Below are 26,807 nucleotides of genomic sequence, written 5' to 3' on the forward strand. Positions count from 1 at the left end.
TAATACCAAGGACATAGATTTATATCCTATCCTGGTTACAGTCCGTGTGGCATACTGTACATGCTTTTGACAGCTAATTAGCAAACAATAGGACAAACAGTAAGTAAAGGCTGAGCGTATAGGTTTTTGGGTAATTAGGATGCAAGCTAATTCATCTTCACTCATCATGAGCCAGCTGGAAAATGGATGTTGGAAAAGCAATAATTGGAGAGGATTGATGGGCCTTCTTGGACTGAACAGCTTGTTCTTGTCAGAATTTTTCCTAATGGACTTTTCTAAATTTCTCATGTTCATATGTTCAGCTCAAATCTTTATGGCTTTTATCTGAATATCACATCTCAAAAGACATGAAGAATAAGTTAGTTAATTTTTTGAAATTGCTTCAGTGAGTTTATGAGAGATACTGCTCTGTAAAGAATCTGGTCCCTGCCTTGTGCCTGATTATAATATAACAAGCAGGGGAATCTCATAATTTTGTGAAAAAAGCAATAACTTAAAAAGACTATGACTCTTTAGTTGATTGTCAGCAGTATTTCTGTTTTGCCAGTGTGCGGCTTCTTTTTGTTATTTCTAGCAAGCTTGTGGTCATTTAGTGTCATTGCAGTTTGGCCAATCTTGTTAACTGAACTCAATGACTATTCTGAATCAACAGTAAATCCATTCTAGGAAGCCATTCGGGTTTGTACGGAGATCATTATTAGTCTGACTTGTCACTAATTATCTGAGTAAAAGATACTAGATGAGCATGGCACTGTATGGTACTTAATGTACTACACATCAGCTTTTGAAGGATATACAAGCATACTGCTTCTTCAGACCAACTAAACACTATGGGTATCAAGTAATTTTAAATGGAGGACATGTTGTTTGAGACTGGAATCCAGATCTTCATAGTGTAAGAGTGAAAAGCAATAAATGCTATTAGCCTGTTATATTTTATAATTCAGTATTTTCCCATAAGTTTAAGAGTTTATTATTTATTATGTTTTCAACTGTAAGGAAAGATATTGTTATTCCATTTCTCACTCCCTGTTTTGGCTTTGAGAGAGAGACAGCAAGATACCTCGGAGGTGGCTCATGAATAAAGTAATAAGGAAAATCTTGTTTGGCGTAGTTTACTGTAAGTTTTATTTATCCAGGCCATGCTATCCAATGATAAAAAAGTATTATAATTGTGACAAACCAAAACACAGTCTGGGTCTGCAGAAATGTCTGGTTGTGTGGAATTATGAGGTGAAGGTGTGTCGTTTACAAATTAGTGTGTTCAGAAATTAGGCAACTGACGAAAAGGAAAAATTCTCTTTAAAGAGACAACACATATGAACAATGACTAAAAGTGTATGTATATATATATATATATATATTTTTTATATATATATATGTATATATATATATATATATATATATATACAGTATATATATATATATATATACAGTATATATATATACAGTATATATATATATAGTATATATATATACTGTATTGTAAAAGATGCCCGACACAGACAGACACGACACCTGATGTATTCAAGCACACATGTTTAATCCTGTTTTTATCACTATGCAGTCCTTTGCACCTCACACAGTGCACAACCCACCAGCACTATTGCTCTCAGTCCTTCCCTTCTTTCTCCCTCTCTTCTTCTGTTTCTGCCACCCTCACTCCTCCACACACAAGCTCCATCTTCTTCCACCTGACTCCAGCTCGTCTAATGGAGTGAGGCGGCCCCTTTTATAATGCTCCGGTTGTGCTCCAGGTGCTCCACATGACGATCTTCCAGCATTAGCACCCAGAAGCACTCTGGGTGTGCCTGGAATTTCTTCCGGCAGCACTTCTGAGTATGGCGGAACTGCTGCAATCCAGGGCTCCGCAATCTGCCAGGCGCCTCCTGGTGGTGGCCACGGGCCCCAACAGGGTTGAGCTTTTAAGCTCTGATCCAGTGGCCCCCATGCAGACTAGGGTGGGTGCTCTCTTGTGGTCCAGGGCAGGTATCCCTCCAGGCATCCCGGCTGGGAAGGATCCCCAGCCGTCCGCCATGCAGATATGTGTCTATGTTATAGAGTAACTGTCAAATAATGCAAAGAGTACACGTCTTCTTCGCGCAACAGAAAGATGTCTGCCAACTGGCCGACCAACCACAGGCGTTACTTGGTAGGTGACTACAGAAATAATCAGATTGTGATATAAATATACACACACATGCACACACACACCAGGGACAAAAGTAGGTTTGCAATTGTTCATATGGAAAAAGACATGCAGGTTATGATTATTGCAGTAGTTTTATTAACTCAGAAGGTTTATTAACTTTATTAACTCGAAAGAATGTCACAATGGAACAGTACACTTAGGTACAATCTTATATGTGGTCAAAAGGCCAGCTTTGCATACTTACAACTGTAAACCTACCTTTTGCCCACCCCTGTTTTGCAATATATATATATATGAAACAACATTTGCGCCGACTGAAGCATTCCTGGAAGTTGAGTAGCACCAGACCCCTCAAGGACTTAATGCTTCAGTCCCAGATAACCATACTGTCAGAATGTGATTGAAAGAGACAAAAAGAGAAAATAAGTAATAGAAGAGTTAATCCCCAAGCTCAGTGATCTAACATACCAAAAGACTACTTTATATAGCTCAGAGGACACATGCATTGAGTTGCAAGTATTGAGCTTATTATTCTCAGCGCCTCAAGAATAGTGCAGCTGTGGTATGTTGGATCAGAAGAGACTTTTTAGTGCTAAATTTAAAGGGAACCAGACATACGCAGACACCGCCTGCATCGCAGATTATATATGCTTATAGCTAAACTTGGTCAGAGACACATAATGTTACACGACTCATTTAGCTTGTCCAACGCAATTTCATTTTGTCTAAAGTTTCAATTGCACCAAAAAAAAGAGACATATTGTTGATGGAATAGTGCCATAAAGACTCTGAAGAATTTATTAACTTTTTGTTGTGGAATAATATGGGGAAATATTTGAATTGATTACTTTATTTTTGCAGTAGATGTATTCTAAGCAAGATTTGACTTTGATGAAGCACCAGTTTTTAGTTTTAAAAAATTGTCCATTCTTCCATTTTCAAAGCTGTTAATGCAACTGAGAGTTCAAAGATTCAAGAGACTGTCCCAGCAACATCAGTCAAAAGCAGGAACCAATCCTGGGCTTACTAACCCAATTATAATTCTTGTTTTAAAATTTTAAATTTACAAGCAAATATATTACAGTGGCTTGTGGCATTCCTCTTTTAATTCTTGCAAGCTTTATCTGCTTTGGCTTTTATCCTGTTTGATTTCATTTATTCATTTTTTTTTTATGAACCTGTTCATTCTAATATAGGCTCGCAGTCTATACTGACAGAGTCTAGACTTAAATGGATTGCCAGTCAATCACAGAACACACCACATCCATTCATACTGTCACAGTTTAGAAACACCAGTTATGTTGACATATATATCTTTGAAATGATGCTAGAGAAAATCTGTGCAGACAGAGGAAGAACATCTAAAATCCAGGCAGACAATAACCAACTCCTGGGATGAATCAGATCTGCATAGCAGTGAGACAGAACAACTAAACACTACACCACCCTTCCACCCAGTTTAAATTAACAGTAATCCTGTTCATAAAATGTATCCTTCAATTATTTAGTAATTTACCTGTAAAATGCGTCCTGTACTGTCGTTACACTGGGTGTAAGTGTCAGTCAGTAGGTGGCGTTATGGTTAGACCCGCTATCTGCCTGCTCCAAAGTCTTGGGTTCAGTCTCTGCCCTGTCATGCCGGTGAAGAGCATGTGCATTCTCACAACAACTGTTATTAGGTGCAAGTTTGTTTGTGCTAGTTGGTGGTCAGTCCATACCATACTATATAAGAAAATGGGGCTGCTTATTATTCATTCAAACTTTAAATATGGACTTGTTGAGAAAATCAAATCTTAATAAAAACTTTAAAATAAGTCTATTTTTCTTACAAAAATATGATTATAAAAAATATTTAGGAACTTTTCCTGCTTTGACATTGGAACATAGATGCCAGATGTATTGTCCATGGTGGTGAGGGTTGCAACTGACTACATTGTTGTTATGTATATTGTGTCACCTCAGCCGTTAGGAAAGCTATCTTTCCAGAGTAACGTGTTCTGTGTTCCATTTGACAGACCGATTTCTCCGATCTTCAGACCACTGCATAAAATAATGATTCTTCCCTTCTTCATGAAGTCACAGAACTTTTCTCAATATACATTAGGTGTACAAATGTAATACAATGTTACCATACATGAAGTACGTACAGTTACTGTTACTCTAAGAAACCAATCATAGGTCACTCCAAGCCCAGTTCAAAATATCACACCAAATATATAAAAAATAACCAATTCTTTAAGTTTCTATGCTCTTGTGCAGTATTACAAGTCATTACATACTTGCCCTAAACGAGAATTAAATCCCTGCTTTCCAGGGCTCCACCTCACATGGGCGTCATACTTTGCGTTTGGGACAAGTTACTTGATCTTGGGTTTAGAAGATGCAGTTCATTAACTTCCACTTTGGCCATCAAAATTAAATCATAACTCATTACCAATTAACCCTCTGTAATTGATACACTTTATTGAAATTAATTGGAAGAAATCCACAAGCAAAGTCTTAAGGAAGCTATCCTCGGTCTCAAATAGCAGGAAATGCTTCTCCCCAAACTCTAACCTGATGTGCTGGTGACACTGCAGGTCATGACCTTCTGGGAAACAAACACTGAAATAATTGAACTCCTTTACATACATTTTAAAATCAAATACATTTGCTGAAACTAAAATATGCATGCTTAAAACCCTTAAATGGATGTGAGAAAGATTATAAAACATAATACCAAAGTCAGAAAAAAATTAAATCCAAAAATATCCTCACCATTTAACTTTAACTGTTTTCTTGAAGGTCTGGAATTCTCTAAACTAACTAGGAAGAATCTTCTCTATTAGACTTCCTACTTTTAATGACTGAACTTTTATGAGTAAAGGTAAATTGCCAGGCTCTGAGGTCCTCCTCCTGAGCTTTTATCCACCTTTTGGGATCAGTTGTTTAACCAACATTTCTGCAGTCACCTTCACAAAGACAATTCAATTAATTTAGCAATGATTACACTTATTTTGAAACAAGTAAAGGAGTCTTTCAATTGTTCCATCTAGTTCCAATTGCTAAATCCAGACCGTCCACAAGCTAGTTTACTCTGCTCAAACCATTTTTGATTCTATCATGCTGCAGGTAACATTCACCATCTATTCCGTATTATTGCTACACCTTCATTCAATTAGCTTATTAGTACATTAAATGGGAAATGACATAAGATATGTTATAAATCGTACCTAATAAATAAATAGGTCCTTCTGAGCCTGTGTAGTATAGGTCTTGTACCACTTGGTTGGAGGATGGTTTCCTCACTTTTCACTATCAAAACGACACCCTTTCTGATTCCTTGATGTTTCTGTGTTTCTCTTAATTCTTGTCTCAGTATATTTTTCATTAAGAGCCTGCCTCATCCCACAGCTTACATCTAGACCTTCTACACTTACTGTGAAGTTGCTTCTCATCTGTCCCCAGGATCATTTTTGTGCTCAGGATGAAAACTGGACCTCAACTCTTCCATATAGAACTTTTCCCATGCCATCTACCATCCTGGGTGAATAAGGAAAGCATTGTTGAGGACCACAGTGTTTCTCCTTGTGTTGCCCTTGTAGGACTCTGTTTCCAAACACTTACAATTAAAGGGTTATTGGCTTATGACATATTCTGTCTGCCCATACAAATTTCTTAAGAAGGGTTGCACTTTTTAGTTTGGTTTTCTTTCTTTTTATATGAAACATGTCTGACTATTCCCTTGAGTGCTTGCTTTCCCTTTCCCTACTTGCCCTTGAAAATTCTTTCCAAGTGAGCAACACTTACAAACTGATGGATACATCGTGCAGAGTACAGAAAATAGAAAACGACCCCTATAACTCAGGCATATCGTAGTAAAATAAAGATACTGCACTGTATTGTGATACCTTCAATATGTCGCCATTGCAAAGATTTAGTTTGTTGAACTAGAAGAATCTTAAACTATACACCATAAATCAATAGGAAAATAATACCTTATACAATCTTAAATTGGGAAAAAATAATACTTTCTCTGTGAAGAAGGTTTCAACAGTTCGGTAAGAGTTCATTAATGCCAATGTAAAATAAGCCTGCTGGTTCTCTGCCAAACCTTTTCTGTTGTATTAATAGATATGAGGAACCGCTTCAAACGGGGTTGTTTTGTCATGTAGCTCTCATTACTGGGTTAGGGAAGGGTGTCAAGAGTTTAGTCAGGTGGATTGTTTTTTTAACACATTTATCTTTATTACTACATTACTTGTAGAATTCTGATTTTGACTAAATAGTGCTTTTTCTGTTTGTGTTTTAAAATTAATCAGGAAATAATATTTTCCTTTCTAGGGAAGAACAGGCCCACCAGGCCTTCCAGGAAGACAAGGGCCAGCAGGTTGGCCAGGACCAAGTGGGCCAAAGGTCAGTCAGCCTGTGTCATACTACAGTCATGTAAAAATGTAACTACATCCCATACACTCCAGTTCATTTGGGGAAAATGTTCTTGTTTATTTGGCAGGTAATTTTGTATTTACATTTACTCCTAAACTTAACCTAGCATTATTTGGATAAACATACAATGAGATAACATGCCATATTTTACATTAAACTGCTTACTCATTGTCTTATGTTACTTAATTGGAAAAATCCTAACCTGCCTTCCATAAAACACTGGGAAAACAATTTCTTATTTTACCTAAAAACTATCATTTCCCTGAACAGCTGGGTCCAACATGTTTTCCCAGTCTGGCAAGAATTTCTAAATTAAATAATCTGGACATATGTCTAAACACTTTGATGCCTCAATGTATAAAATAAACTAATTTATACAAGCCATCCACTTATTCTCTTCTGGGTAAAGAAAGGGTGTTCAGTTTCATTTAATATGATATATAATATCAAAAATCAGGTGTTTTGGCTAGTGTTTTATATTTATACATTAAACTTTGCTATAACCAACATAAATCACTGGTGAGTGTGTCCAGTGTGGTTGGGATCAATGGCCTTAAAGCAAAATGTTCAGTCTTTTGGCTGATCTGGTTGAATGAAATTAACACAATTTTTTATCCAAAATTCATCTTTAAGAAATGTATTAGGCAAGCTTCAAGAATTTGCTCCAATGAGTAAAACATTGTTGCTAGTCTCAATTGTGACTGTCATACTAATACAACTTCTCGGTGAAGGTGTGTATTTGGGGGACAGACATACCTGAGTGGTCCTAAACAGGAGGTGGTGTTTAGTGTTGCCTGTCAAGTATTTTCAAAGCAATTGTGCCTGCTGAAACTAGAGTCTGCTCTGAGTGATTTCACAGTTTGATTCATTTGGATGATGACTTTAGACTTTAGACTGGAATTCTTGCTGTCATAAATGAAGACTAAGTAAGGCCAGATGATGTTCGGCTCACTTCAGTCTGAAAACAAAAGTTACAATGTAAGCACAAGCCCACATCAACAACTAAACACACTTTATTGACAGACCAGTAAGTTTCATTTCCAATCATCCATCCATCACTTAACCCACTTATCCAGGGAAGAGTCACATGGCATTTGGAGTTTGTTCTATTAATAATTGGGCACAGAGCAGGAACAACATCTGGACAGAGTGCCAGTCCATCACAGGGCGAACACACACACACAGACATGATAGGGCCAGTTTAGAAAATCCAATTCTCCTAACCTGTATACATATCTTTGGAAGGAAACTGGAGTACCCAGGGGAAACCCATGCAGACACAGGGTGAGCATTCACCCTCCACCCAGGGAGCCAGGAAACACCTGGGACATGAACCCCAGTCTGCTTATTGCATGTATGCCACTCTGCCTCCCAGTTGCATTTTCACTGTAGAAAAAGCCTTGATAAAATTCATGGAAAGAAGTGAGTGCATTTATTGAATTGTTCACTGTAAGGAGAATGCAAGTTCTACTTTTGCAGAAAATCTACAAAAAATTGGAAACAAAGGAAATTTCCAAATAACAGAGGAAATCTCAGATCCTTTTCTGTAGTGTGCAGCAGCGGTTCCCAAAGTAATGAGAAAAGGCAATAAAAGTATATAGGTCAGTTTGAAATGCCTTAAGGAAGCAGCTGAGCATTAGAGGCACAGCCTACTGACATCTGATAAAAGTCTTTCAAGATTAGCAGGAGCTGAAATATTCTCCAGTTTGGATGCCACATGCATTTTCTAAATAATTCCTTCGGTTGAGACAAACAGTAACTGTAACAACTTCCATAATATCTTCCTAATGGTAATCTTTCCATTGTTTACATTTTGATAGTAAGAAAACAGATCAGCAGAAATGTTTAAAATCATCAAAGCTTCAGGCTTGAAACTGAATAATAATCTCACAGCAGAAATTTTAGAGAAAACCGACCAGAATATGTAAAACAGTGCCAAAAATATAAGGGGAAAACTACCTCGAGAAAATATCGAAGGAGTGAAGGGGACTGTTATAACACATTTAGATAATGGTGAGCTCAGCTAGTATTAAATGTCAAATGCTCAACATAATCGATACCCTTATGAGCCTTTAATGGAGCAGACTCTTAAGTTTGTTAGCCGGAAAGAGGTACTGACATAAAAGACAAAATACATGAGTGTACACATTGGCAGGTACATGGACTAACTCAATGCAGGTAGTCATCCGTGACAAACCCTTTACCTTGTGCTTCTGTGACACAACTCAACATCACTTATCACTCGTTTAGAAAATGTGTGCAAAACACTAGAATGGCTATGCATGTCGATTTTCCTTTGAACTAATTACTGTATTTGCCATTATTCAAGTAATTTCAGCTTCCTAGTTGTGTGCACGTGTTATAGCCATGGACTGTTGATGTATGTTATTAGTATTTGTTCAACCTTTATAGAATCCAACATTATTTGCTTTATTTATCATATAAATGCAGCTCAGTGAAGGTTTATCCCTTGTAAAGGCCGTACTCATACTCTCGATATTCCATTTTAATCGTATCATTCTCAGAATCAAAGCCTCTGTCTTAAAAGTCTCATGGTGCCCTGAAGGCTGATGGACATGCTTTCACTTTAAGGTTTATACATTTTCTGAAGCAAGCAGCAGCATCTTAGGATGCAAGGAAGGAACTGCCAGATGACAGAATGCAATGAGCACGTCACTGGACCAATTTACCTCACTTCCACTACTTTTGAGATCTGCAAGTAAACTGGAAAAAAAATGTGTACAGAGAGAGCATGAAAAGTCCAAACTGGACTGAGTCCAACCAGGTCTCCAGAATCAAGAAGGACCAGTGCTATTCACTGCACCATCATGCAACCCCTATCTGAATACAAGAAGTCCCATTTGAGTTGGGTGTGAACTGCACCAAGACAACAGATTCTTCTAAAATGCTTACAAATGCATGATATGTAATGCTAATGGATTACCAAAATGATACACTATATCTGAAATTGTGTTTTAAAGATTTGTATTGGTGGCATGGTGTGAAGTCAGATAGAGGATTGAATTCCCAGCTTGCAGCACCACCGTGTAGAGTTGAAATATTCTCCCTCTGTTTCCATCGTTTTCTTTCTGGATATTCCAGTTTCCTCCCACAGACTGAAGATATGCAGTTAGATGGATTGGCAAATATCAACTGTGATGTGAGCAAATCTGAGTGCATCCATGAGTGTGTCGTGTGGTGAACTGACCTCAGCCAGTGTTCACTCTTGCTCTGTTTGAAATGCCTCCAGCGTAGGCTCTGGGTTTCTGTAACCCTGCATTCAACACCTCAGATTAGAAAATGGATGCTTGGATGACATATGTTCTGGTACATATATTTAAATATTTTTTAGTAATAGAAACTGTAAATACATTTGGCAACTTGATATCCAAGATTTGGTTTGTGGACATTTGATTTAAATGTGCTAATCAAGGGTGTTAGTGTTTCCTATACATTTGGGATATTTTCAGATGACAATATAGGAACATCCGCAATGTTGCTGCTTATAATTTATCAGCACTGAGGGCAGACTACCAGCATCAGATGAAATGTGCCTTGTTCCATTAATAGCTGCTTATAGTACAATATCTTCTACCACACTATCCATGATGACAGGAAAACAACATTTGAGATGCCTTAGTTGTATTTATTTAATGAATGTATTCCCCAACACACTTTTCATTTCTTCATTTTTCATATTTCAGGGTGAAAAGGGAGATCCAGGTCTAATGGGATTGCCAGGTGCACGAGGACCAATAGGGCCCAAGGTTAGTAACTTTAACGTGCCTTCTGAAATGCTATTTGATTGGTTTAGAAAATGCCAGAAACAAAACAGACACCACTTTGTATTATGTTTGAAGGTGTAAACAGACTTGTTTGAGAAATAATTTTAGCTTTCATCTCTAGTAAATGTCTCTGGCTGTGTAGTTGCCATGTATCAGTTTAACTCAAGCAGCCTGTTATTGTGCCTCATTGTTTTTTCCTATCTGGGCTGTAAAACCGCTGAACACATCCAACCAGTAGCTGCCACGTCTTTTGTCCCTTGTAGTTGCCCACCCCTATGCTGGGTGGCAGAATCTGTGGTTGCTGGTCTTCTAGTGCAGATGGCCAACTCCCACCAATGAACTATTGACTGTTTTTTGTTTTTGTTTGCATCCAGCATTTCCTTGTAGCGTTTGACTACCTATAGTTGTCCAAAGCCTATTGGACAATGTAATTGGTGTTACTCTTCATTCAGCTTCATCATTAAAAATGTTTAATTCTGATTCAGAGTCTTGTGCATTTCATGATTGAGGTAACACTTTTCCCAATCTTTGTTAAGGTCCCCTGACTTGTATATTTTTGGTTTGGACTGTCATGATTCAGACCTCTTTGATAATTTAAGTTTATTACTTATGAATGCAGACAACACGGTGGGGCAGTTGGTAGCGCTGCTGCCTCGCAGTTAGGGGACCCAGGTTCACTTCCCGGGTCCTCTCTGCGTTGAGTTTGCATGTTCTCCCCGTTGGGTTTCGTCCCTCAGTCCAAAGACATGCAGGTTAGGTGCATTGGCGATTCTAAATTGTCCCTAGTGCTGGGTGTGTGTGTGCCCCGCGGTGGGCTGGCGCCCTGGTTTGTTTCCTGCCTTGCGCTCTGTGTTGGCTGGGATTGGCTCCAGCAGACCCCCGTGACCCTGTAGTTAGGATATAGCAGGATGGATAATGGATGGGTGGATGGACTTATGAATGCATTTACAGTAATTGTTATTACCCCTGGTTTGTTTCTGACAATAGTTCTTTTTATTGTTTAAATAGACTTTTTGCCTCTTAAAAATAACTAAAGTTTCCCAATCAGTTAAGAGAAAAGTTATTTCCTAGTCATCCAAGCTGGACCTTAAAATATACATTTAGTTTATTTTGGTAAAAGGTATTGATTTCTTAGTTTTGTTGATTTTTTTTTACTTATATGCTGGGGACTGGCATAAACGCATTGTTTATGATGGACTGGGGTACTTTTTCCTGCCTTGTGCCTGATTATGCCAGAATAAGTGCCTCTCCTCCCAGTCCTGTATTACACTAAAGATCATTGCTCCAAAGATGAAAAGGAGGAGTATGTAAGTTAAATGAGAGATCCGCACACATCACCTTTATTCTCTGTTTTCCACTGTGAATAATTAACTATTTTTAATTGTTGAACAGCTCTTATATATTGTATACATGCCCCAAAGACTGCTAATTTTAAATAGCCTTACTTTAAGAGAAAAATGATACTGAGATAAGGCTAAGCAAAACACACTTGATATTGGATGAAATGAAAATAAAATCAAACTCATCGCTTTTAATGATTCTTCATGAAAGGTTAGATGGCCGGCACCTTGCAAGCAGTTTTACAACCATGCAGATTAGTGTTAATGACTTAAAAGACGAGGTTTGTCATTCGGTCTCTCTCTCACGAGGTCAATATCTCACGCTTCATTCCAAGGCCACAACAGGACACTGATAAGAGGATGACAAAGAATTAATGTGTGTAATTTACGTACATTTTATATAGTAGGACCCTGGAAATAAAGACAAGCTAGGCCGACAAAAAAGAGTGCCACAGACCACCCTGTGTAATTTGAAGATTGAAAGCAAAAGAAAAAAAGGTCAATTCTTCCTCGGAGAAGCTGCTTGGATTTTTGGGGATGCTGTAAATGTGCAGGTTGAGTTCCTTGGCTGGTCCAAAATGACTCTGTTGCTTTGTTTGCTTGTTGCTGAAGTAGCGCCAGGAGCTGATTAGGCAGAGTGTGGAGGTGAGGCCTGGATGCATCATGGCTCTTACGACTGGTTGAGGTCGTCTCTGCTGTAAGAGGAAATAGAGGACTGTTATCTTGTTGTATCACCCGCAACTCTTTCCTCATTCATTTCTGAGGCTGCACTGCAGAAGAGAAGGTTTTTTTCTGTCATGTGTGATATTTTATACAGTATAGAGTTATTTTATGATTGCGCAATATATTTTGGTACAATGGAAGGCTTGTACTTTTTTTAATACTCTGTAATGGTAAAGTATGTAGATTCTCTCTGGAGTAACATATCCTATTGATGCTTCACAGGGTTTGCCTGGATTTAAAGGAGAAAAGGTACTGACACAATTTTATGACTTATTCTTCTTCTATATCCTGATATACATTCACAGTCTTTGTCCTGTTCTTGTAAAAATGCAATTTTTAGTGAGATAATTTAGATTTGAAGTGAATCTGTCTCATCTGGATCCTTTGCATGATATATTAAGGATGAGAATTATTTGTGTCATTCATAATGGATTCTGGGTTGATTCCATAAATAATCTCTACCCAGAAATAAACTGATCCATCAGTCCAGTGAGGATCTGAATCTCTACCAAATAAAGTGAAAACTTTTTAAATATTTTATTTGACAATATAGTTTTTTCCCGCTTTTAAGGTGTTTTTGAGCAAGTATATACTTTCTATAGATTTTAAAATTTAAATTAGTTATGTGATCCTCAATCCATCAATCTCCCTAACCCGCTTATTCAGGGAAGGTTCATATTGTATTAATGTTGCACTTTTCCCTACTCAGCTTGAAAAACGTTTGCTGTGATTCCTGCTCTAGATATAAACTGATTGTTTTTCAATTGTTGTCTCTAAGGGATCTAGAGGTGAACAAGGAGAGCAAGGTCTGAAAGGTGAAAAGGTATGCAAGCAGCTTTTTAAAATGTTTATTAGTGTTCATATCCCTGAATTGGATTACTCTAAGTGACTTCAAAAAGTGATGAATGAATATAACAAGAGTGTTTTTTCTGTTTAAGTTGCCTTACACTTTAGTCTTGAGAAAATGGGCTTAATACATCTTGAGTGTGCCACTCAAGGAAAAAGCCAGTGCTTCAACAAGATGTTCAAGCTCTATTGGAAATGCCAAGATAAGATCTGACTAATGAAAGCATGGCTCCAATTGAAACTATTTTGGATTCACATATAAATACAACTAAATATATCTTTGTGTAAAATGTATTATTACCCATGCTATAATAAAATTCTGTAATTGCCAATTGTGAATGCACATGCACAAATCATACATTCCAGCTGCTGGATGATCTCCCAGAGAAAATCCTCAGTACAGGCCTCTTCTTGGAGGACTGCTGACCATGGACAAGCTAAAAAACAAAGCCCCACAAATCTCTGCATTCTCTTGGTATCTGCAGATCAAGAGTGAACTGCTCAAACCTGAGTACACCTCAGATTGCTAAGTTGCAAGTTCATTTTGGTCATTTAGTATAAGACATAATGTCCATAACAAAATAAAATGATAGTGACAAGAAAGTCATCTCTATGTTTTATTAAAATTTTTTAAATGCTCATTTTAATTCAATTCTTAATCTAGAAATAGTTTAGTGATACAAATTGAAACAGAGTGATGAACATATATTTTTAAAATGGTACCATTTAACACCCTTTAGTTGGTGTATTTTTTGTTTGTTACCCTGTGCATCACTTACATTTGATAATTAAAGAACGTATTGTCTTACAGGGAAATATGGGACTACCTGGAATGCTGGGCCAGAAGGTTTGTAACTTTTTAAATTCAAATTTGGGGTTTTACAGGGCAGTACATACTGTAACAAGAGTGGAGCATTGTACATGCCATTTTAAAAGTCAAGATGGAACACATGCACGCCATCAGTGTCCATTATTACTTGAACATTTGCTAAATGGAATAATCTGTGCCATTGTGGGTGGCATGATGGTGGAAGTGTGACACAATCGGATTTTTAACCAGGACTAACTCAAACACATTTGTTGTCAAATGCAAATCAAAATGATAAAGTAAACAAACATGAGACCAACATATCTTAGAAGTTACAAATCAAAAAAATGAAAAGTCAATCATAAATTCTGGCACTGATAATGAAATTCGGCCATTTACCTTATATAAACTGCTCAAAAAAATTAAAGGAACACCTTGAAAACACATCAGATCTCAATGGGAAAAAGAAATCCTCCTGGATATCTATACTGATATAGACTGGGTAATGTGTTAGGAACGAAAGGATGCCACATCGTTTGATGGAAATGAAAATGATCAACCTACAGAGCCCTGAATTCAAAGACGACCCAAAAATCAGAGTGAAAAAATTATGTGGCAGGCTAGTCCATTTTGCCAAAATTTAATTGCAGCAACTCAAAATTGTACGCAGCACTTTGTATGGCCCCTGTGTTCTTGTTTACATGCCTGACAACATCGGTGCATGCTTCTAATGAGATGACAGATGGTGTTGTGGGGGATCTCCCCCCATATCTGGACCAGGGTATCACTGAGCTCCTGGACAGTCTGAGGTGCAACCTGGTGGCATTGGATGGACCAAAACAGAGGTGTTCTATTGGATTTAGGTCAGGAAAGTGTGGTGGCCAGTCAATGGTATCAATTCCTTCATCCTCCAGGAACTGCCTGCATACTCTCACCACATGAGGCCAGGAATTGTCGTGCACCAGGAGCCACTGTACCAGCAATAGGGTCTGACAATGGGTCCAAGGATTTCATCCTGATACCTAATGGCAGCCAAGGTGCCTTTGTCAAGCCTGTAGCGGTCTGTGTGACCCTCCATGGATATGCCTCCCCAGACAATCATTAACCATTACCATTAATCGTCTCATTGTTGCCCCTCTAGTGCATCTGTTGTTAATTTCCTTAACACCACAGCAGCTGAAACTGATTAACAACCCCCTCTGCTACTTAACTGACCAGATTAATATCCCATAAGTTTCATTGACTTTATGCTATACTCTGATTAAAAAGTGTTCCTTTAATTCTTTTGAGCAGTATACATAGAGTGCGCTGTCGTTGAATGGAAACTGACATTACTTTAGGGGCATGTGCATGTGAAGCATGTAAGTATGCATCAATGCAAGAAAATACATAGTAGCACATAGCAAATAAATGCATTTTCTTATCCAACACAAAACAAGTCAAACAATTCAAAAATGGTGCACTTCTGGGGATATTGCAAAACAGCTGTCAGAAATATCAGAAAAAAATACTACTGAAATATATTAAATGTCTTCCAAAACACAAAAAGTAAACTGTTTCTTTATCTGTAGATGTTAATGAATAACTGCATTACATATACTGGCAGTTACTTTAGAATGTCTAGCAGTAGGATGTACCCCTAAAGGTTTGTGTTCCCGGTGCCCACACTGGCTGGAAGTTTTCTTTTCATCTCTTTCCTGGTCATCTTTTTGTTTAAAATGCATTTATAATCACTACCACTGTTATATTGTCACTTTTTAAGAGGTTTCAGAAAGTGGTCTGTGTCATCATCTGTGAAATTTGCTACTTCTTCATACTGGGAATGAATTAAACTTCTAGGCATAGCACCCAAGATGCTGAAAGGTCACAAAATCCTGAAAGTCTCCTCTTGAAAAGCTTTCAATACATTTTTACCGCAGTGTGGTTTTAAATGCATGTTTGGTTTCAATGTGAAAGCTCATGTTTCCATAACTGTATAGTTAAGAATGATCACCAAACACAGTTTGACACAAATTTCAGCACTGATCCTTAACATGAAAGAACAAAAGTTATGGTTTTAATTTGCATTGTCTAATTTTGAGTTATTCTCTAATGAAATACAAGGTCCATATTTTTCAGAAGCTGTGTAACTTTTGTTACAGGTTTTGAAATATTTGTATAGTAAAGGAGGTATCATATTTTAAAATTAGATTGTTCTTTTTTTTACAAGGGAGAAATGGGTCCAAAGGGAGAACCTGGAGTATCAGGACATCGAGGCCCAACTGGTAGACCTGGCAAAAGAGGAAAACATGTAAGTTTGTTTTTTTAGAACACAATAGAACACAATTATGTTGTCATAAAACACCAATCTGATCTCATTGTTGTATTCTTAGCACCCAATATAAAACAAACATACAATATCAAAACAGCCAAATCATGCCAAGCCTATAAAGCCAAAAGCAATAAAGAAACAATAAAATGATCAATTTCACTTCAGAAAGCACAATACACATGTGGCGTGGCTATGAAAAATTGTTCAGGGCCTCCATGTGTTTCATGTCTGCGCCACTTCTGAAATTTGCATTAAGCGAACTACTTTACTGGAACAAGCCAAAAAGATGTTAAAAAAAAAAAACCTGAATATTCAACCACTCTTTTGTTCTTCAAAAAATGTAACTCATTATATAGTATAAAATAATTAGCAGTAGGGATGCCTGACATATTGCTGCAATTATAATTTACAATTATTATAATTTATTATAATTTAATTATTAATTATATTTACAATTAATTATTTGCAATTATATTTGAATTAATTTAGAAAACGCTTTTATGCAAAGAGGTCAGCATAACAGAGTCAACATCAGTTACTATGAACTTTAAAACTAAGCAACCATTGAATTAATTAAAGTACAAGATAAATTTGCCTTACCTTAAATACAAAGAGAATCTAACATCAAAAGCCATTAGCAATAAAGAAACTATTCACAAAGCAGGAAAGTTCTTGAGGACTTCCTAAACACAATGAGGGAGTCAGCTGTTCGGATAAATGTGGGCAGCTCAGCTTGAGCGGATCTGGTCAGCTATGGTCTGATAGTGTAGATGTTCTACAAATTGAATCTGTATGAAAGGAAGACTACTGAAATGTGATCAGCAAAAGTTAGCTGGTCATCAATTGTCACCTCAAGGTTATGTGCTAATTGGTTAAGCTGGAGATGGTGCTCCTTTATCCATGCTGAGATTCCTTCAGAGGATGCTTTGCCTTCAGGAGAGAATGACAAGGGGAGCTGAGCAGTGCGATGAGAAATTGTAGAACTGATAATATGACATAGAGAGGAGGTGTGCACAGAGAAGAGGAGAGGACTTTGAACTGATCCTTGAGACATCCCAGTGCTCAGCTGATGTGACTGACAGCTCGCCTCTTTTTGACACCTGACAGGATCTTCCTGATAAGACTCAAACTGTCGGAGAGTATTCCCAGTAATGAGAGGTCAGGTGGAAGGATCTGATGGTTTACGTTATTAACAGCAGAAGATAGCTCAAGAAGGATGAGCACAGGTGGCATAGTGGCAGCTTTAGCCAACCATATTGTGTCATCAACAATCAACAGCACTGTCTGGGTGGATTGGCCCCTCTTGAGGCCAAATTGATTAGGATTGAGCAGATTGTTGTGCAGAAGAAGAGAACTGAGTGAAGACAGCACTTTCAGTAGTTTTAGATAAAGAGAAAGAAGGGAGACTGGTCTGTGATAGACTCCCAGAGATGGGTTGAATGTGGGTTGGGTGTTTTGAGTAGTGAGGTTATCTGACAGCCTGTTTGAATGTTATGTGAAGTGTCCCTATGCATATTGAGGTGTTGATGACATGCTTGAGTGCAGAAATGAGAAAGGGGGAGAGAGAGCCTGGAGGAAGTGTGAGGGGGTGAGCTGTAGAGGGCAAGTGGATCAGATAACATTTTGCTTTTGCATCTTATTGTCCCAAGTGCAATGACCCTGGTGTGTTTATGGACCAGTACTTCTGATATCCTTAAAACACACTTTGTTCAATTTCATGTTCATTTAGACTTGCTATTTTCCCCAGAAATCAGCACAAAAAGTGTATCTACTACTGATTTGATTTGATTTAATTTATAAAGCATCTTTCCCATACTGTTCCCCATTTGCCTTCCCAACAGCCTGTGCTCGTCAGGTCTAAGTGTCAATCACTGAGCACTGGACAGTTGCCAGTTTCCACTCTAATATGCTCAAAATGTCTGCCATTTAGCTGGTGATGATCTTTTCCCTAAATATCTTCATCCAAACCTTCCCACAGTTGCTTTCTTGATTGACATGTGTTGAATATGTAGGTCAGTACTTTAAACTGAACTTACTGTCTGCTTCTTGGAATCATTTCTGGATTTTCAAAGCCTTATGCCATTGGGCATTATCCTACTGAAATTAGGGTTTAACTAACCATGAAAGCAGACATTTGATCAGTAATGATATTCACATCCTGTGGCATTTGGACATTGTTCTAGTAATAGAATAAAGACCAAATGTGCACCATGAAATAAACATCCCATGTCGTTGCACTAATACTATAAGCATATACTGCTGATGTTTAGTGGGAAGACCTATGAAATTACCTGGGTATTCATCATATTCGTACCCGCTTGAACTTCTGTTTTAGCTATAGCACAAGTAAAACCAATTGTACCAATTGTGACAAGGTATAAGTAGGTGTGCATCCTGTTATTCTTTGTTCATAAACTTTATGTTAAGTTGGCTGTTACTCTGGATAAGTTGTATCAGTCATCTTTAGCAGCCGTTTCCAACCACATTTCTGTCATTGGCTACGTGTTCTTCAGGTCATTCACAATCATCCACAAACTGCTCATCACTCCAAAGCAGTTTACAAGTACATACATTAGGTACAGTACAATTACTTTTATGATTTTTTTTGTTGCATTTGGAGCAGGTTAAGGATCTTTCTAAGTATCACACAGTGATTTAGAGATTGAGGCTAAACTATCAGACTTTGGGCATTAGACTCCACTGAAAACAACATCCGCCATGTGGGAAAACCCCCAGTAAGGATGCTGATTCTAATATGCTCATGAATGGTGTTGCTTAGGGAAATAACCTAAAGAAATTTTTACAGCAAATTTTCTAGGTTCAGTTGCAACCATGTTCATCAAAAAGATTTCCTAAAAATCTACCACGCAACTGGCTTAGGTAAACTTTTGTTCCAGCACCCCAAGATGTTTTGTGAGATCAGTGTCCCATCATAGAGCTTTAGCAGCCATGTTGGATAGGGTTGCCCTACCTGATCATATACGTGCAGAACTTTGACATCTGTGTATGGTAAGTGTATTCAAGCTCATTCTTTACGGCACTGCCCAACCTGTTTCACAGATGTGTGAATAATTTACTCCATACATGATTTCAATATGTGACTACCCGTAAAATATTTTAATTTGAGGTGTTCCTTAACTGACCATAATGAGAATATTGTTAAAATACTTTATTGTTCTGCATAAGTTTATTGTAAGTTATACCTTCTATGCTTGATTAAGCCTGTTTTGCTTCTTGCTATGTAGATAAATCGATTTGTGACAGGGACAGCCCCATGAGTAAATACACAGGCTCTGTAGCTGTGTTGGCACACACTTCTATGCATACATTTACTGCTGGCACTCCAAAACTCAAGTAGGGAGATAAATGCAAAGTATATAGCATTGATCTCTTTGCACTTACTCTCTAGTAACTACGCTGCATGGCTAATTGCACAATTATGAGTCAAAATAAATCTTAAAGGATTCTGACACCTCCCTTTTCCTGAATTAGAAAAACATCAGACCCTATGAAATATTGAGAATAACGAAAGATTTACTACTATTTACAATGTGTTTCTAACTTGGCACTTTAATAAATGAATGAACTGTCAAGGAGATTGGAAAGGTAGGTGCTCCTAATAAAGTGACCGCTCAGTGTATGCTTTAGAGAAGATGAAGTGGGTCATCTATTGGTTATTCCTTTGATTCACACAAACATACTGAGTGGCTGCAGACTTTACTGTTGAAAGTAAAGAGCATTCACCAGGGGACTTTGTGTTCTGCTCAGTGCTACTACAGTAGGTGAGGTGTATGGAAAGGAAAACATATAAGGAAAAATGATTATAGATAACATTTACATTTAGAACTTCATATGGAAGCAGGTGGCAAAACCAGTGATTAAGCATTGGCTGGAAACTCACCAATCAGCTTTATTATAGTGCAAATAAATAATTTATAAAAGTAATAATGCATGCTTGGGAAAGTTATGGTGAGGCACTGGGACAGGATGACATAGACATCTGAGATTATCCTGCCTTACAGTTTGTATCAGTGCATATGATAATTTAATAAAAAATATTAAGCGGAAAGAAAATGTGCAAAATGCTCAGTTAGGTAATGTTTATTTATAAATGTATTTTCATACATAAGTTTCATAGGTACGTTTCTGGCCTTTGTTCCCTATTGTCATACGATGGGCTGCAAGTCTCCCTGTCTCCCTGTGAGCTCTGACTAAGAGAAAGGATGACAATGCATTTTTAATGTCACCATCAGTGGTGACTCTAACTTCAAGTCAATTTGGGTGTGTGCTTGATTGTGCTCTGTGATGGACTGTGATGCAGCCACCTTATTTTCCAGTGCTATCAGGATAGGCAAAGCTACAACCCCACAACTCTGAACTGTATTAAGCAGGTGTCTGGACATATATATGTATATATATGTATATGTATGTATATATATATATGTATATGTATGTATATATACTGTATATATGTATGTATATGTGTGTATATACGTATATATATATATATATATATATATATATATATATATATATATATATATGTGTGTGTATGTATGTATGTATGAAGCACTTATGTTCCAGGTCACTTTACCTTTTTTTCTTTTAAAACAAAACATATTTAATTTTTAAAAGTAATCTGTGGACATCCAGTAAATTAACTTTAAAAGCAAGCAATTATAGCTTCTTGTATTCTGTAGTATGTGGCTCAACAGCTGTTCTTTTGGGAAGAGGAAGGATATTCCAGTCTCATCCTGTAACTGAGGAGGATGCCATTTTGTCAGAAGTGGCTAGGCTGGCTTCCAGGATAGCAGATTGATTCGTCTAAATATTCCTAGAACAATTTGAGAAATATATTTTGAGTTTGCCAAGTGCTTATGCTTGAATTGGCATAGTAGTTTATTTCTTTATGTCTTAACAAGTAATGGACAAAGGCTATTCAAATATCTCATACTATGGATTGCTGTGTACCCTTTATGACATAGAATATAAATTTATGATTAGCTTGTGCATTTAATTTGGAGGTTTATGTGAAAGTGGAGGTCAATCACTATGACCAGTAGCCTTATGAACAGTGCCTCTGCTGTGTCTTTCCCATGGTGTCATTGGTTAATGAAGATTGATCTAAACCACGTGGGCAGGCCTTTTAGAAATCAGGTTTTTAGAAGCCATCACATTTACAGAGGTCTTCATCCCACTATTCAAGTCAAGTTTACTGTCATATGTACATAGTATAATGAATGAAATTCATACTTACGTGTCTCCTCAGAACAACTGACAAAAATGCAACACACAAAATAAATATATCTGTGGCATATTTCTTAGGTTTTAGTGAACATTTTATCACTCATGTAACAAGATTTCCATTTAGTACCACTCATGTTGATTGCCTTTTCTCCATACCTTTAATATAATTCTGTCAATCATTTTATTATCTATAAACATTTTGAATTTTTTAATTTTAATACAAAGCCCTATGAAACCAGAAAAAAAAATCATATCATTCTTGGGTTTAAAAAAAGAACCAATCCTGAAAGGGATACAAGTCTGTCACAGAGCTAACTCACACTGGGCCAGACTGGAGTGAAATAACCAGCATGCTTTGTTTAGGAAGAAAAACCCAGCATGCAAACTCCATACTGGCAGGGACAAGACTGACGTGCCACCCACTTGCTTCTTAGTGAGCAAGCAACTGACATAGCTTTAAAATATATTTTACTTTGCTCTTTTTCACTAAGGAAACTAAGCTTTAAGAAGAAAAGTAAGTAATTTTCATTTGATCTGAACAAGGCAACAGCTTCTAGCTAAACTGGAGCCTAACCACATTGATGAAGTGACATCTCTATCTACTAAAAATATAGAAACTCAATCTTGCAGTTGATTTGGTTAAATATAGTTACAAACTCTTGGGTTGCATAATTGTGAGCTGAACAACATACTAAAATTAATCATTTAGCTACCTCATGCGACAAACAAGCCACATAAAAATGTTTTACTCTTCAACTGAAGCAGGTAACCAGCAGAGCAATTGTATGTTATTAAGCTTTATATATTATAAGCAGTCATCACAATAAGTCAGTAATTTTTGCAAGTAAATGAAAACTTTGTTGCTTCAAGAAAAAAACTGATTTTTTTTGATAAAATATTGTTTTCCGAATATTTATAATTTCTGCTATATTCCAGTTGTCAGAGCCTTTACTTACTGTATTTCTTCTATGAGATTTTATTTATGTAATGTTAAAGCCTACCAGTATGTTGTAATGGTTGTCTTAGTTGCAGTATGTCAAAAAGTCTGAATTAGCATTATACATGACGCCATCACAACATTATATACAGTAGTAGTGAAAACATAGTCTGAGTTAGCATAAGCCCCCCAAATTCAGGGTGTTCAAAAGAAATGTGGTGATTTACTTCAAAGATAGAACCACAACAACATTTATTTACATAGAACATTTTCATACAAATGATGTAGCTCAAAAGTATATAATAAACAATAATACAGTGGTTGCATCTAATATTTAAATATTAAAATAAGTGTTTCAATTTAAATGTTTAACACCTAAATATTCTCAGTTGTAAAACAAATATGTCATTTTTTACCCTCTGATAGAGGTCCATAGAGGGTTAGATCTCTAGTAAAGGATCAAAAATAACATCATATTTGTAATCACTAACCTTGAAATAGTCTAAAATAATCCTCCATATCCCCATGTTTGAAATTTGTCATTTTTAAACTTCTGGGAGTTAGAGGGCTAGGACCAACCGGTAAAGAATACAATTTGGAAAGTATTATAGTCATGATCAGGAACCTCAAAATAGCATAAAATGACACTCCACATGCCTGTATTATCAATCCCTATTTTGTTTTTAAGTTAAAGTATGAGAAGGAGTAACTTTGACCCCTTGTGTCTCATTAGGGGGTAAAGCCCTGGGGTCAATTAATATGGCATGGACAACTTTAAGTCATTCTGATTAGATAGATAGATAGATAGATAGATAGATACTTTACTGTATTTTTGCTGAAAACACCTAGTGATTTACTCTTTATCATAAGGGTGTAATTTCCTGTACAAAACATGGTCCAGAAATGACCCTGAACATGAAGGCTTTTTGCTTCTAGAGCTCAACATCTGGCAGAGCTAGACATCAAGATCAGCTGAATGGTGTATCATTTGTGGGGGTTTCTTGTACAGGCAGTCAGGAGGCACCTGAGAAAAACTGAAGTAATTTTAAAGCATTCATAAGTAATTCTTACAAACACAACTTAACTTAACTCATAGATTTTTCCTATGTGTGTTTGTTTATTGATTACAATAGATATTCTGCTAAAGGTACGTGCAACATGCTGTAATGCAGGGCTTAAAAAACTGGTGTAATTTTTAAACCAGACAACCTGCTTAGCTTTTTTGGACAGTTTATCTATCTATCTATCTATCTATCTATCTATCTATCTATCTATCTATCTATTAACCAAAAACATCCATCCATTCATTATCCAACCCGCTATATCCTAACTACAGGGTCACGGGGGTCTGCTGGACCCAATCACAGCCAACACAGGGTGCAAGGCAGGAAACAAACCCTGGGCAGGGAGTCAGCCCACCGCAGACCAAAAACATCATATTTTTTTAAATAACCTCCATATCAAATGTAAATTTCACCAGGCAGAAGCTCAGGGGTCCTACCTTCAGCTAACACCCTTTCTTTATCGTATACCAGTTACCTTTTTTCACATAATGTAATTATGAGAAAGGCAAAACACACAAAGGAGCCAGTAATGAATATTAATCCTTAACATCGCATTCAAATGCTTAAAGAGCTCTGATCACTTTCACATTACACCTATATTGGTCCTATGACCCCTCACTTTATACATTATGGTATAAACAGGGTTGTGTATTGCGTCTCGTTGCTCCTCTGCACTTCCTGTATTGTATGATCCAGAGAATACCATGACATTGACTAGGAGCTATTCACTTTCCTTCATCTTCCTATAACTGAAGATATATAGTACAGTCTCCTGACACTTCTGTGAACATTCAGGCTCAAGCTTTCATGTTATTATTGCCTCCCATGACCTACCTCAATATCACTAAAGCAAAATCAACCGAGTTACATCACTCTTATTGCTTCAGTAGTCAGGATTAAGCTGCTGAGATTGAAAAGGTTCAGGAAATGGGTGGACAGATAATGTTTCTTATAAATTTGGTGTTGAGAGGAAAGAATCTTAGATAGCTCTTTCACAAAATTATTGTATTACTTTGGAATACATTCTTAAGACCAGGTTTATTTTCAGCAAAGCGCCAACTCATGTTTCACGTCAAAGTCAAGAATAGTAGGAGCTGGACTCATTTTATTTTGTAATCTCCACGCCATTCACTGATGATTTGCACATAGCTTGTTATGTTGCATTCATACGCTCACAGACCTCTTTTTTTTTTTGTATTTGTCACCGTGTGTCAGTTACAGCAGTATGTTCCATCTATGGGCTACATGGCCAAAAAGATATCAGTTAGACATAAAAGTCTACAAGCTGGATAGCAGCAACAAGAATCACTCCACTACTTTTCTATCGGTGATTATGCAGCAATAAAATGCAAAAGCTACAAAGAAAGAAAGAAAGAAAGTAACTGCCCCTGAAGTAAAGACTTGAGATAATTTGCTCTTTTTACTTCCACAATTTACTTTACGGTTTATCACTACGCTAATGATTTTATTTGACTTGTTTTCTAATAATAGTTTGTTTCTATGCATTATCTAATCTCTTTGTAAAAAAAAGTATGAAAAAAATTGGTGTAATTTTGCCCCACCTTGCCTTGTCCCCTTTAAATGATCTCCTGTGTCATTATGTCCTTGTCTGTTCTCTCACAGTGTCTGTTCCTTGCTAGTTCTTGTCTTTACTGAACACCAAAGAATTATGTTTTAAGTGTGTTCCAGAGTCAAAAACTGCTTCCTTCCATTCATCCATCCATCCAGGGACCCATTTCTGAGTCGGGTCAATATTTGTGGGGGCTCAATGTATTTTCTCCAGATACTCCTTTTTCTTCTCATATTCCAAAGATGTCCAGGTTAAGTTAATTGTCTACCTTAAATTTTCTTGCTGTGAGTGACTGGTGCTCTATCTGGGGTTGGTTCCTGCCAGGAAGAAAGCCTAGACAGGAAGGACAAGTAAATGCATGACTGTGGAAGAAAAGCAAGCTTGAGAAGGCGGTTTTAGGCTTAATTAGTGGTGCATCCTTTCTTTCATGTCTAAAATTGGAGTGGAGTTATACATGCACAAAAAAATGCAGCTGAACTAGGGTCTGGGTTTCATTGGTTGAATGCTGCATCCCTGAAATGGACCAGGCAGAAGCAGATCTACCTTCAGGGTGTTCTGAGTGCATCAGGTGGTCTTTCACCAATCCTGTTGATGAAACAATGGAGTATCTGAACACCAAAATGATTGAGGTGACCCCAGTCTCCCAGGGGTGATGAAGTAATCGAGTCTCATGCCAAAATCAAAGTAAGAAATACCATACTGTGATAACTGGCCTGGTGTCCATGCTCTGCATTTTCAAAATTTGGCCAATTTTCTGTTAAAGTGCTAAGTTACCCAGGAGCCTGTGGGGGTCTTAATCCCGCCTTGGGTCCAGGAGGTATTTCATGGGTTACAGAACCGTAATAAATGGAGGTTTTCACATTACAGTCTCTCATTTGCCATTTTCCATCCTGTGGAGATACCATCTTCCTCAGCATCTCTCCGCTGTTCCATCCATGGAGGAGGACAGGCCATTTCTCACTCCATTCGATAGCCATATGATAGCATAGCAAAGACCAAGCTGGAACAGAGAGCAATCATTGTACGACAGAGAGCCACCTGGTAGTAAGCATTGTGGATTCAAGGTGAACTGCTTATTATCAGGTTGTATTATTTTCCAACACTCTTTGTGAATTTGCTTATGTTTTTGGCACAATTGGGATACTTAAGTTTAATTATGAATAAATGTGTAACTGTTTCTCTCACTTGTTCTGGTAGTCCATCTAATTATAGGGTCACAGATGTAAAAGAAAGAGTTAAATATTGAAGTACTGTATATTAGCAGTCAACCCAGACAGTGGGGTATGAGTATGGGATTTGGGGCATTCTGTTACGCTCTATGTAATAAACAGTCTAAAAACAGTCACCTTCGTACCCTACCACAAGTAAGTGATTGGGATAGAAAACCAGCAAGAAACGCCCCATGGAGAGAATGTGCAGAGTCCTCATGGTAACCAGGCCAGGATTTGTGCCTAGTCTCCAGGAGCTCTGAGGCAGCAGAGTTAATTGTTCTCTTATGCTTCCCCTGTTTTTCCAGAGAAGAAAGAAGCTAAATGTCACTACTCTCAGACTTGGTTACTGTTAACTGATCAGTCATAACTGGTTCTTTGAAGGATCAGG

At 37.4% G+C, this 26,807-nt stretch overlaps 1 protein-coding gene across 2 annotated transcripts in view; it reads left to right on the forward strand.

Moving 5' to 3' along the window:
* The window catches only part of colq (collagen-like tail subunit (single strand of homotrimer) of asymmetric acetylcholinesterase), a 90,100-nt gene that overhangs the window by 49,214 nt on the left and 14,079 nt on the right, over nucleotides 1-26,807 (forward strand). For both annotated transcript variants that reach the window (XM_039737161.1, XM_039737162.1), the window contains exons 6-11: nucleotides 6,476-6,547; nucleotides 10,282-10,344; nucleotides 12,648-12,674; nucleotides 13,204-13,248; nucleotides 14,083-14,118; nucleotides 16,289-16,369. In XM_039737161.1, the coding sequence (XP_039593095.1) occupies nucleotides 6,476-6,547; nucleotides 10,282-10,344; nucleotides 12,648-12,674; nucleotides 13,204-13,248; nucleotides 14,083-14,118; nucleotides 16,289-16,369 (324 nt within the window). The remainder of the gene's footprint in view (nucleotides 1-6,475; nucleotides 6,548-10,281; nucleotides 10,345-12,647; nucleotides 12,675-13,203; nucleotides 13,249-14,082; nucleotides 14,119-16,288; nucleotides 16,370-26,807) is intronic.

This window comes from Polypterus senegalus, chromosome 15 (assembly GCF_016835505.1).
Source record: "Polypterus senegalus isolate Bchr_013 chromosome 15, ASM1683550v1, whole genome shotgun sequence".
Taxonomy (NCBI): Eukaryota; Metazoa; Chordata; class Cladistia; order Polypteriformes; family Polypteridae; genus Polypterus; species Polypterus senegalus.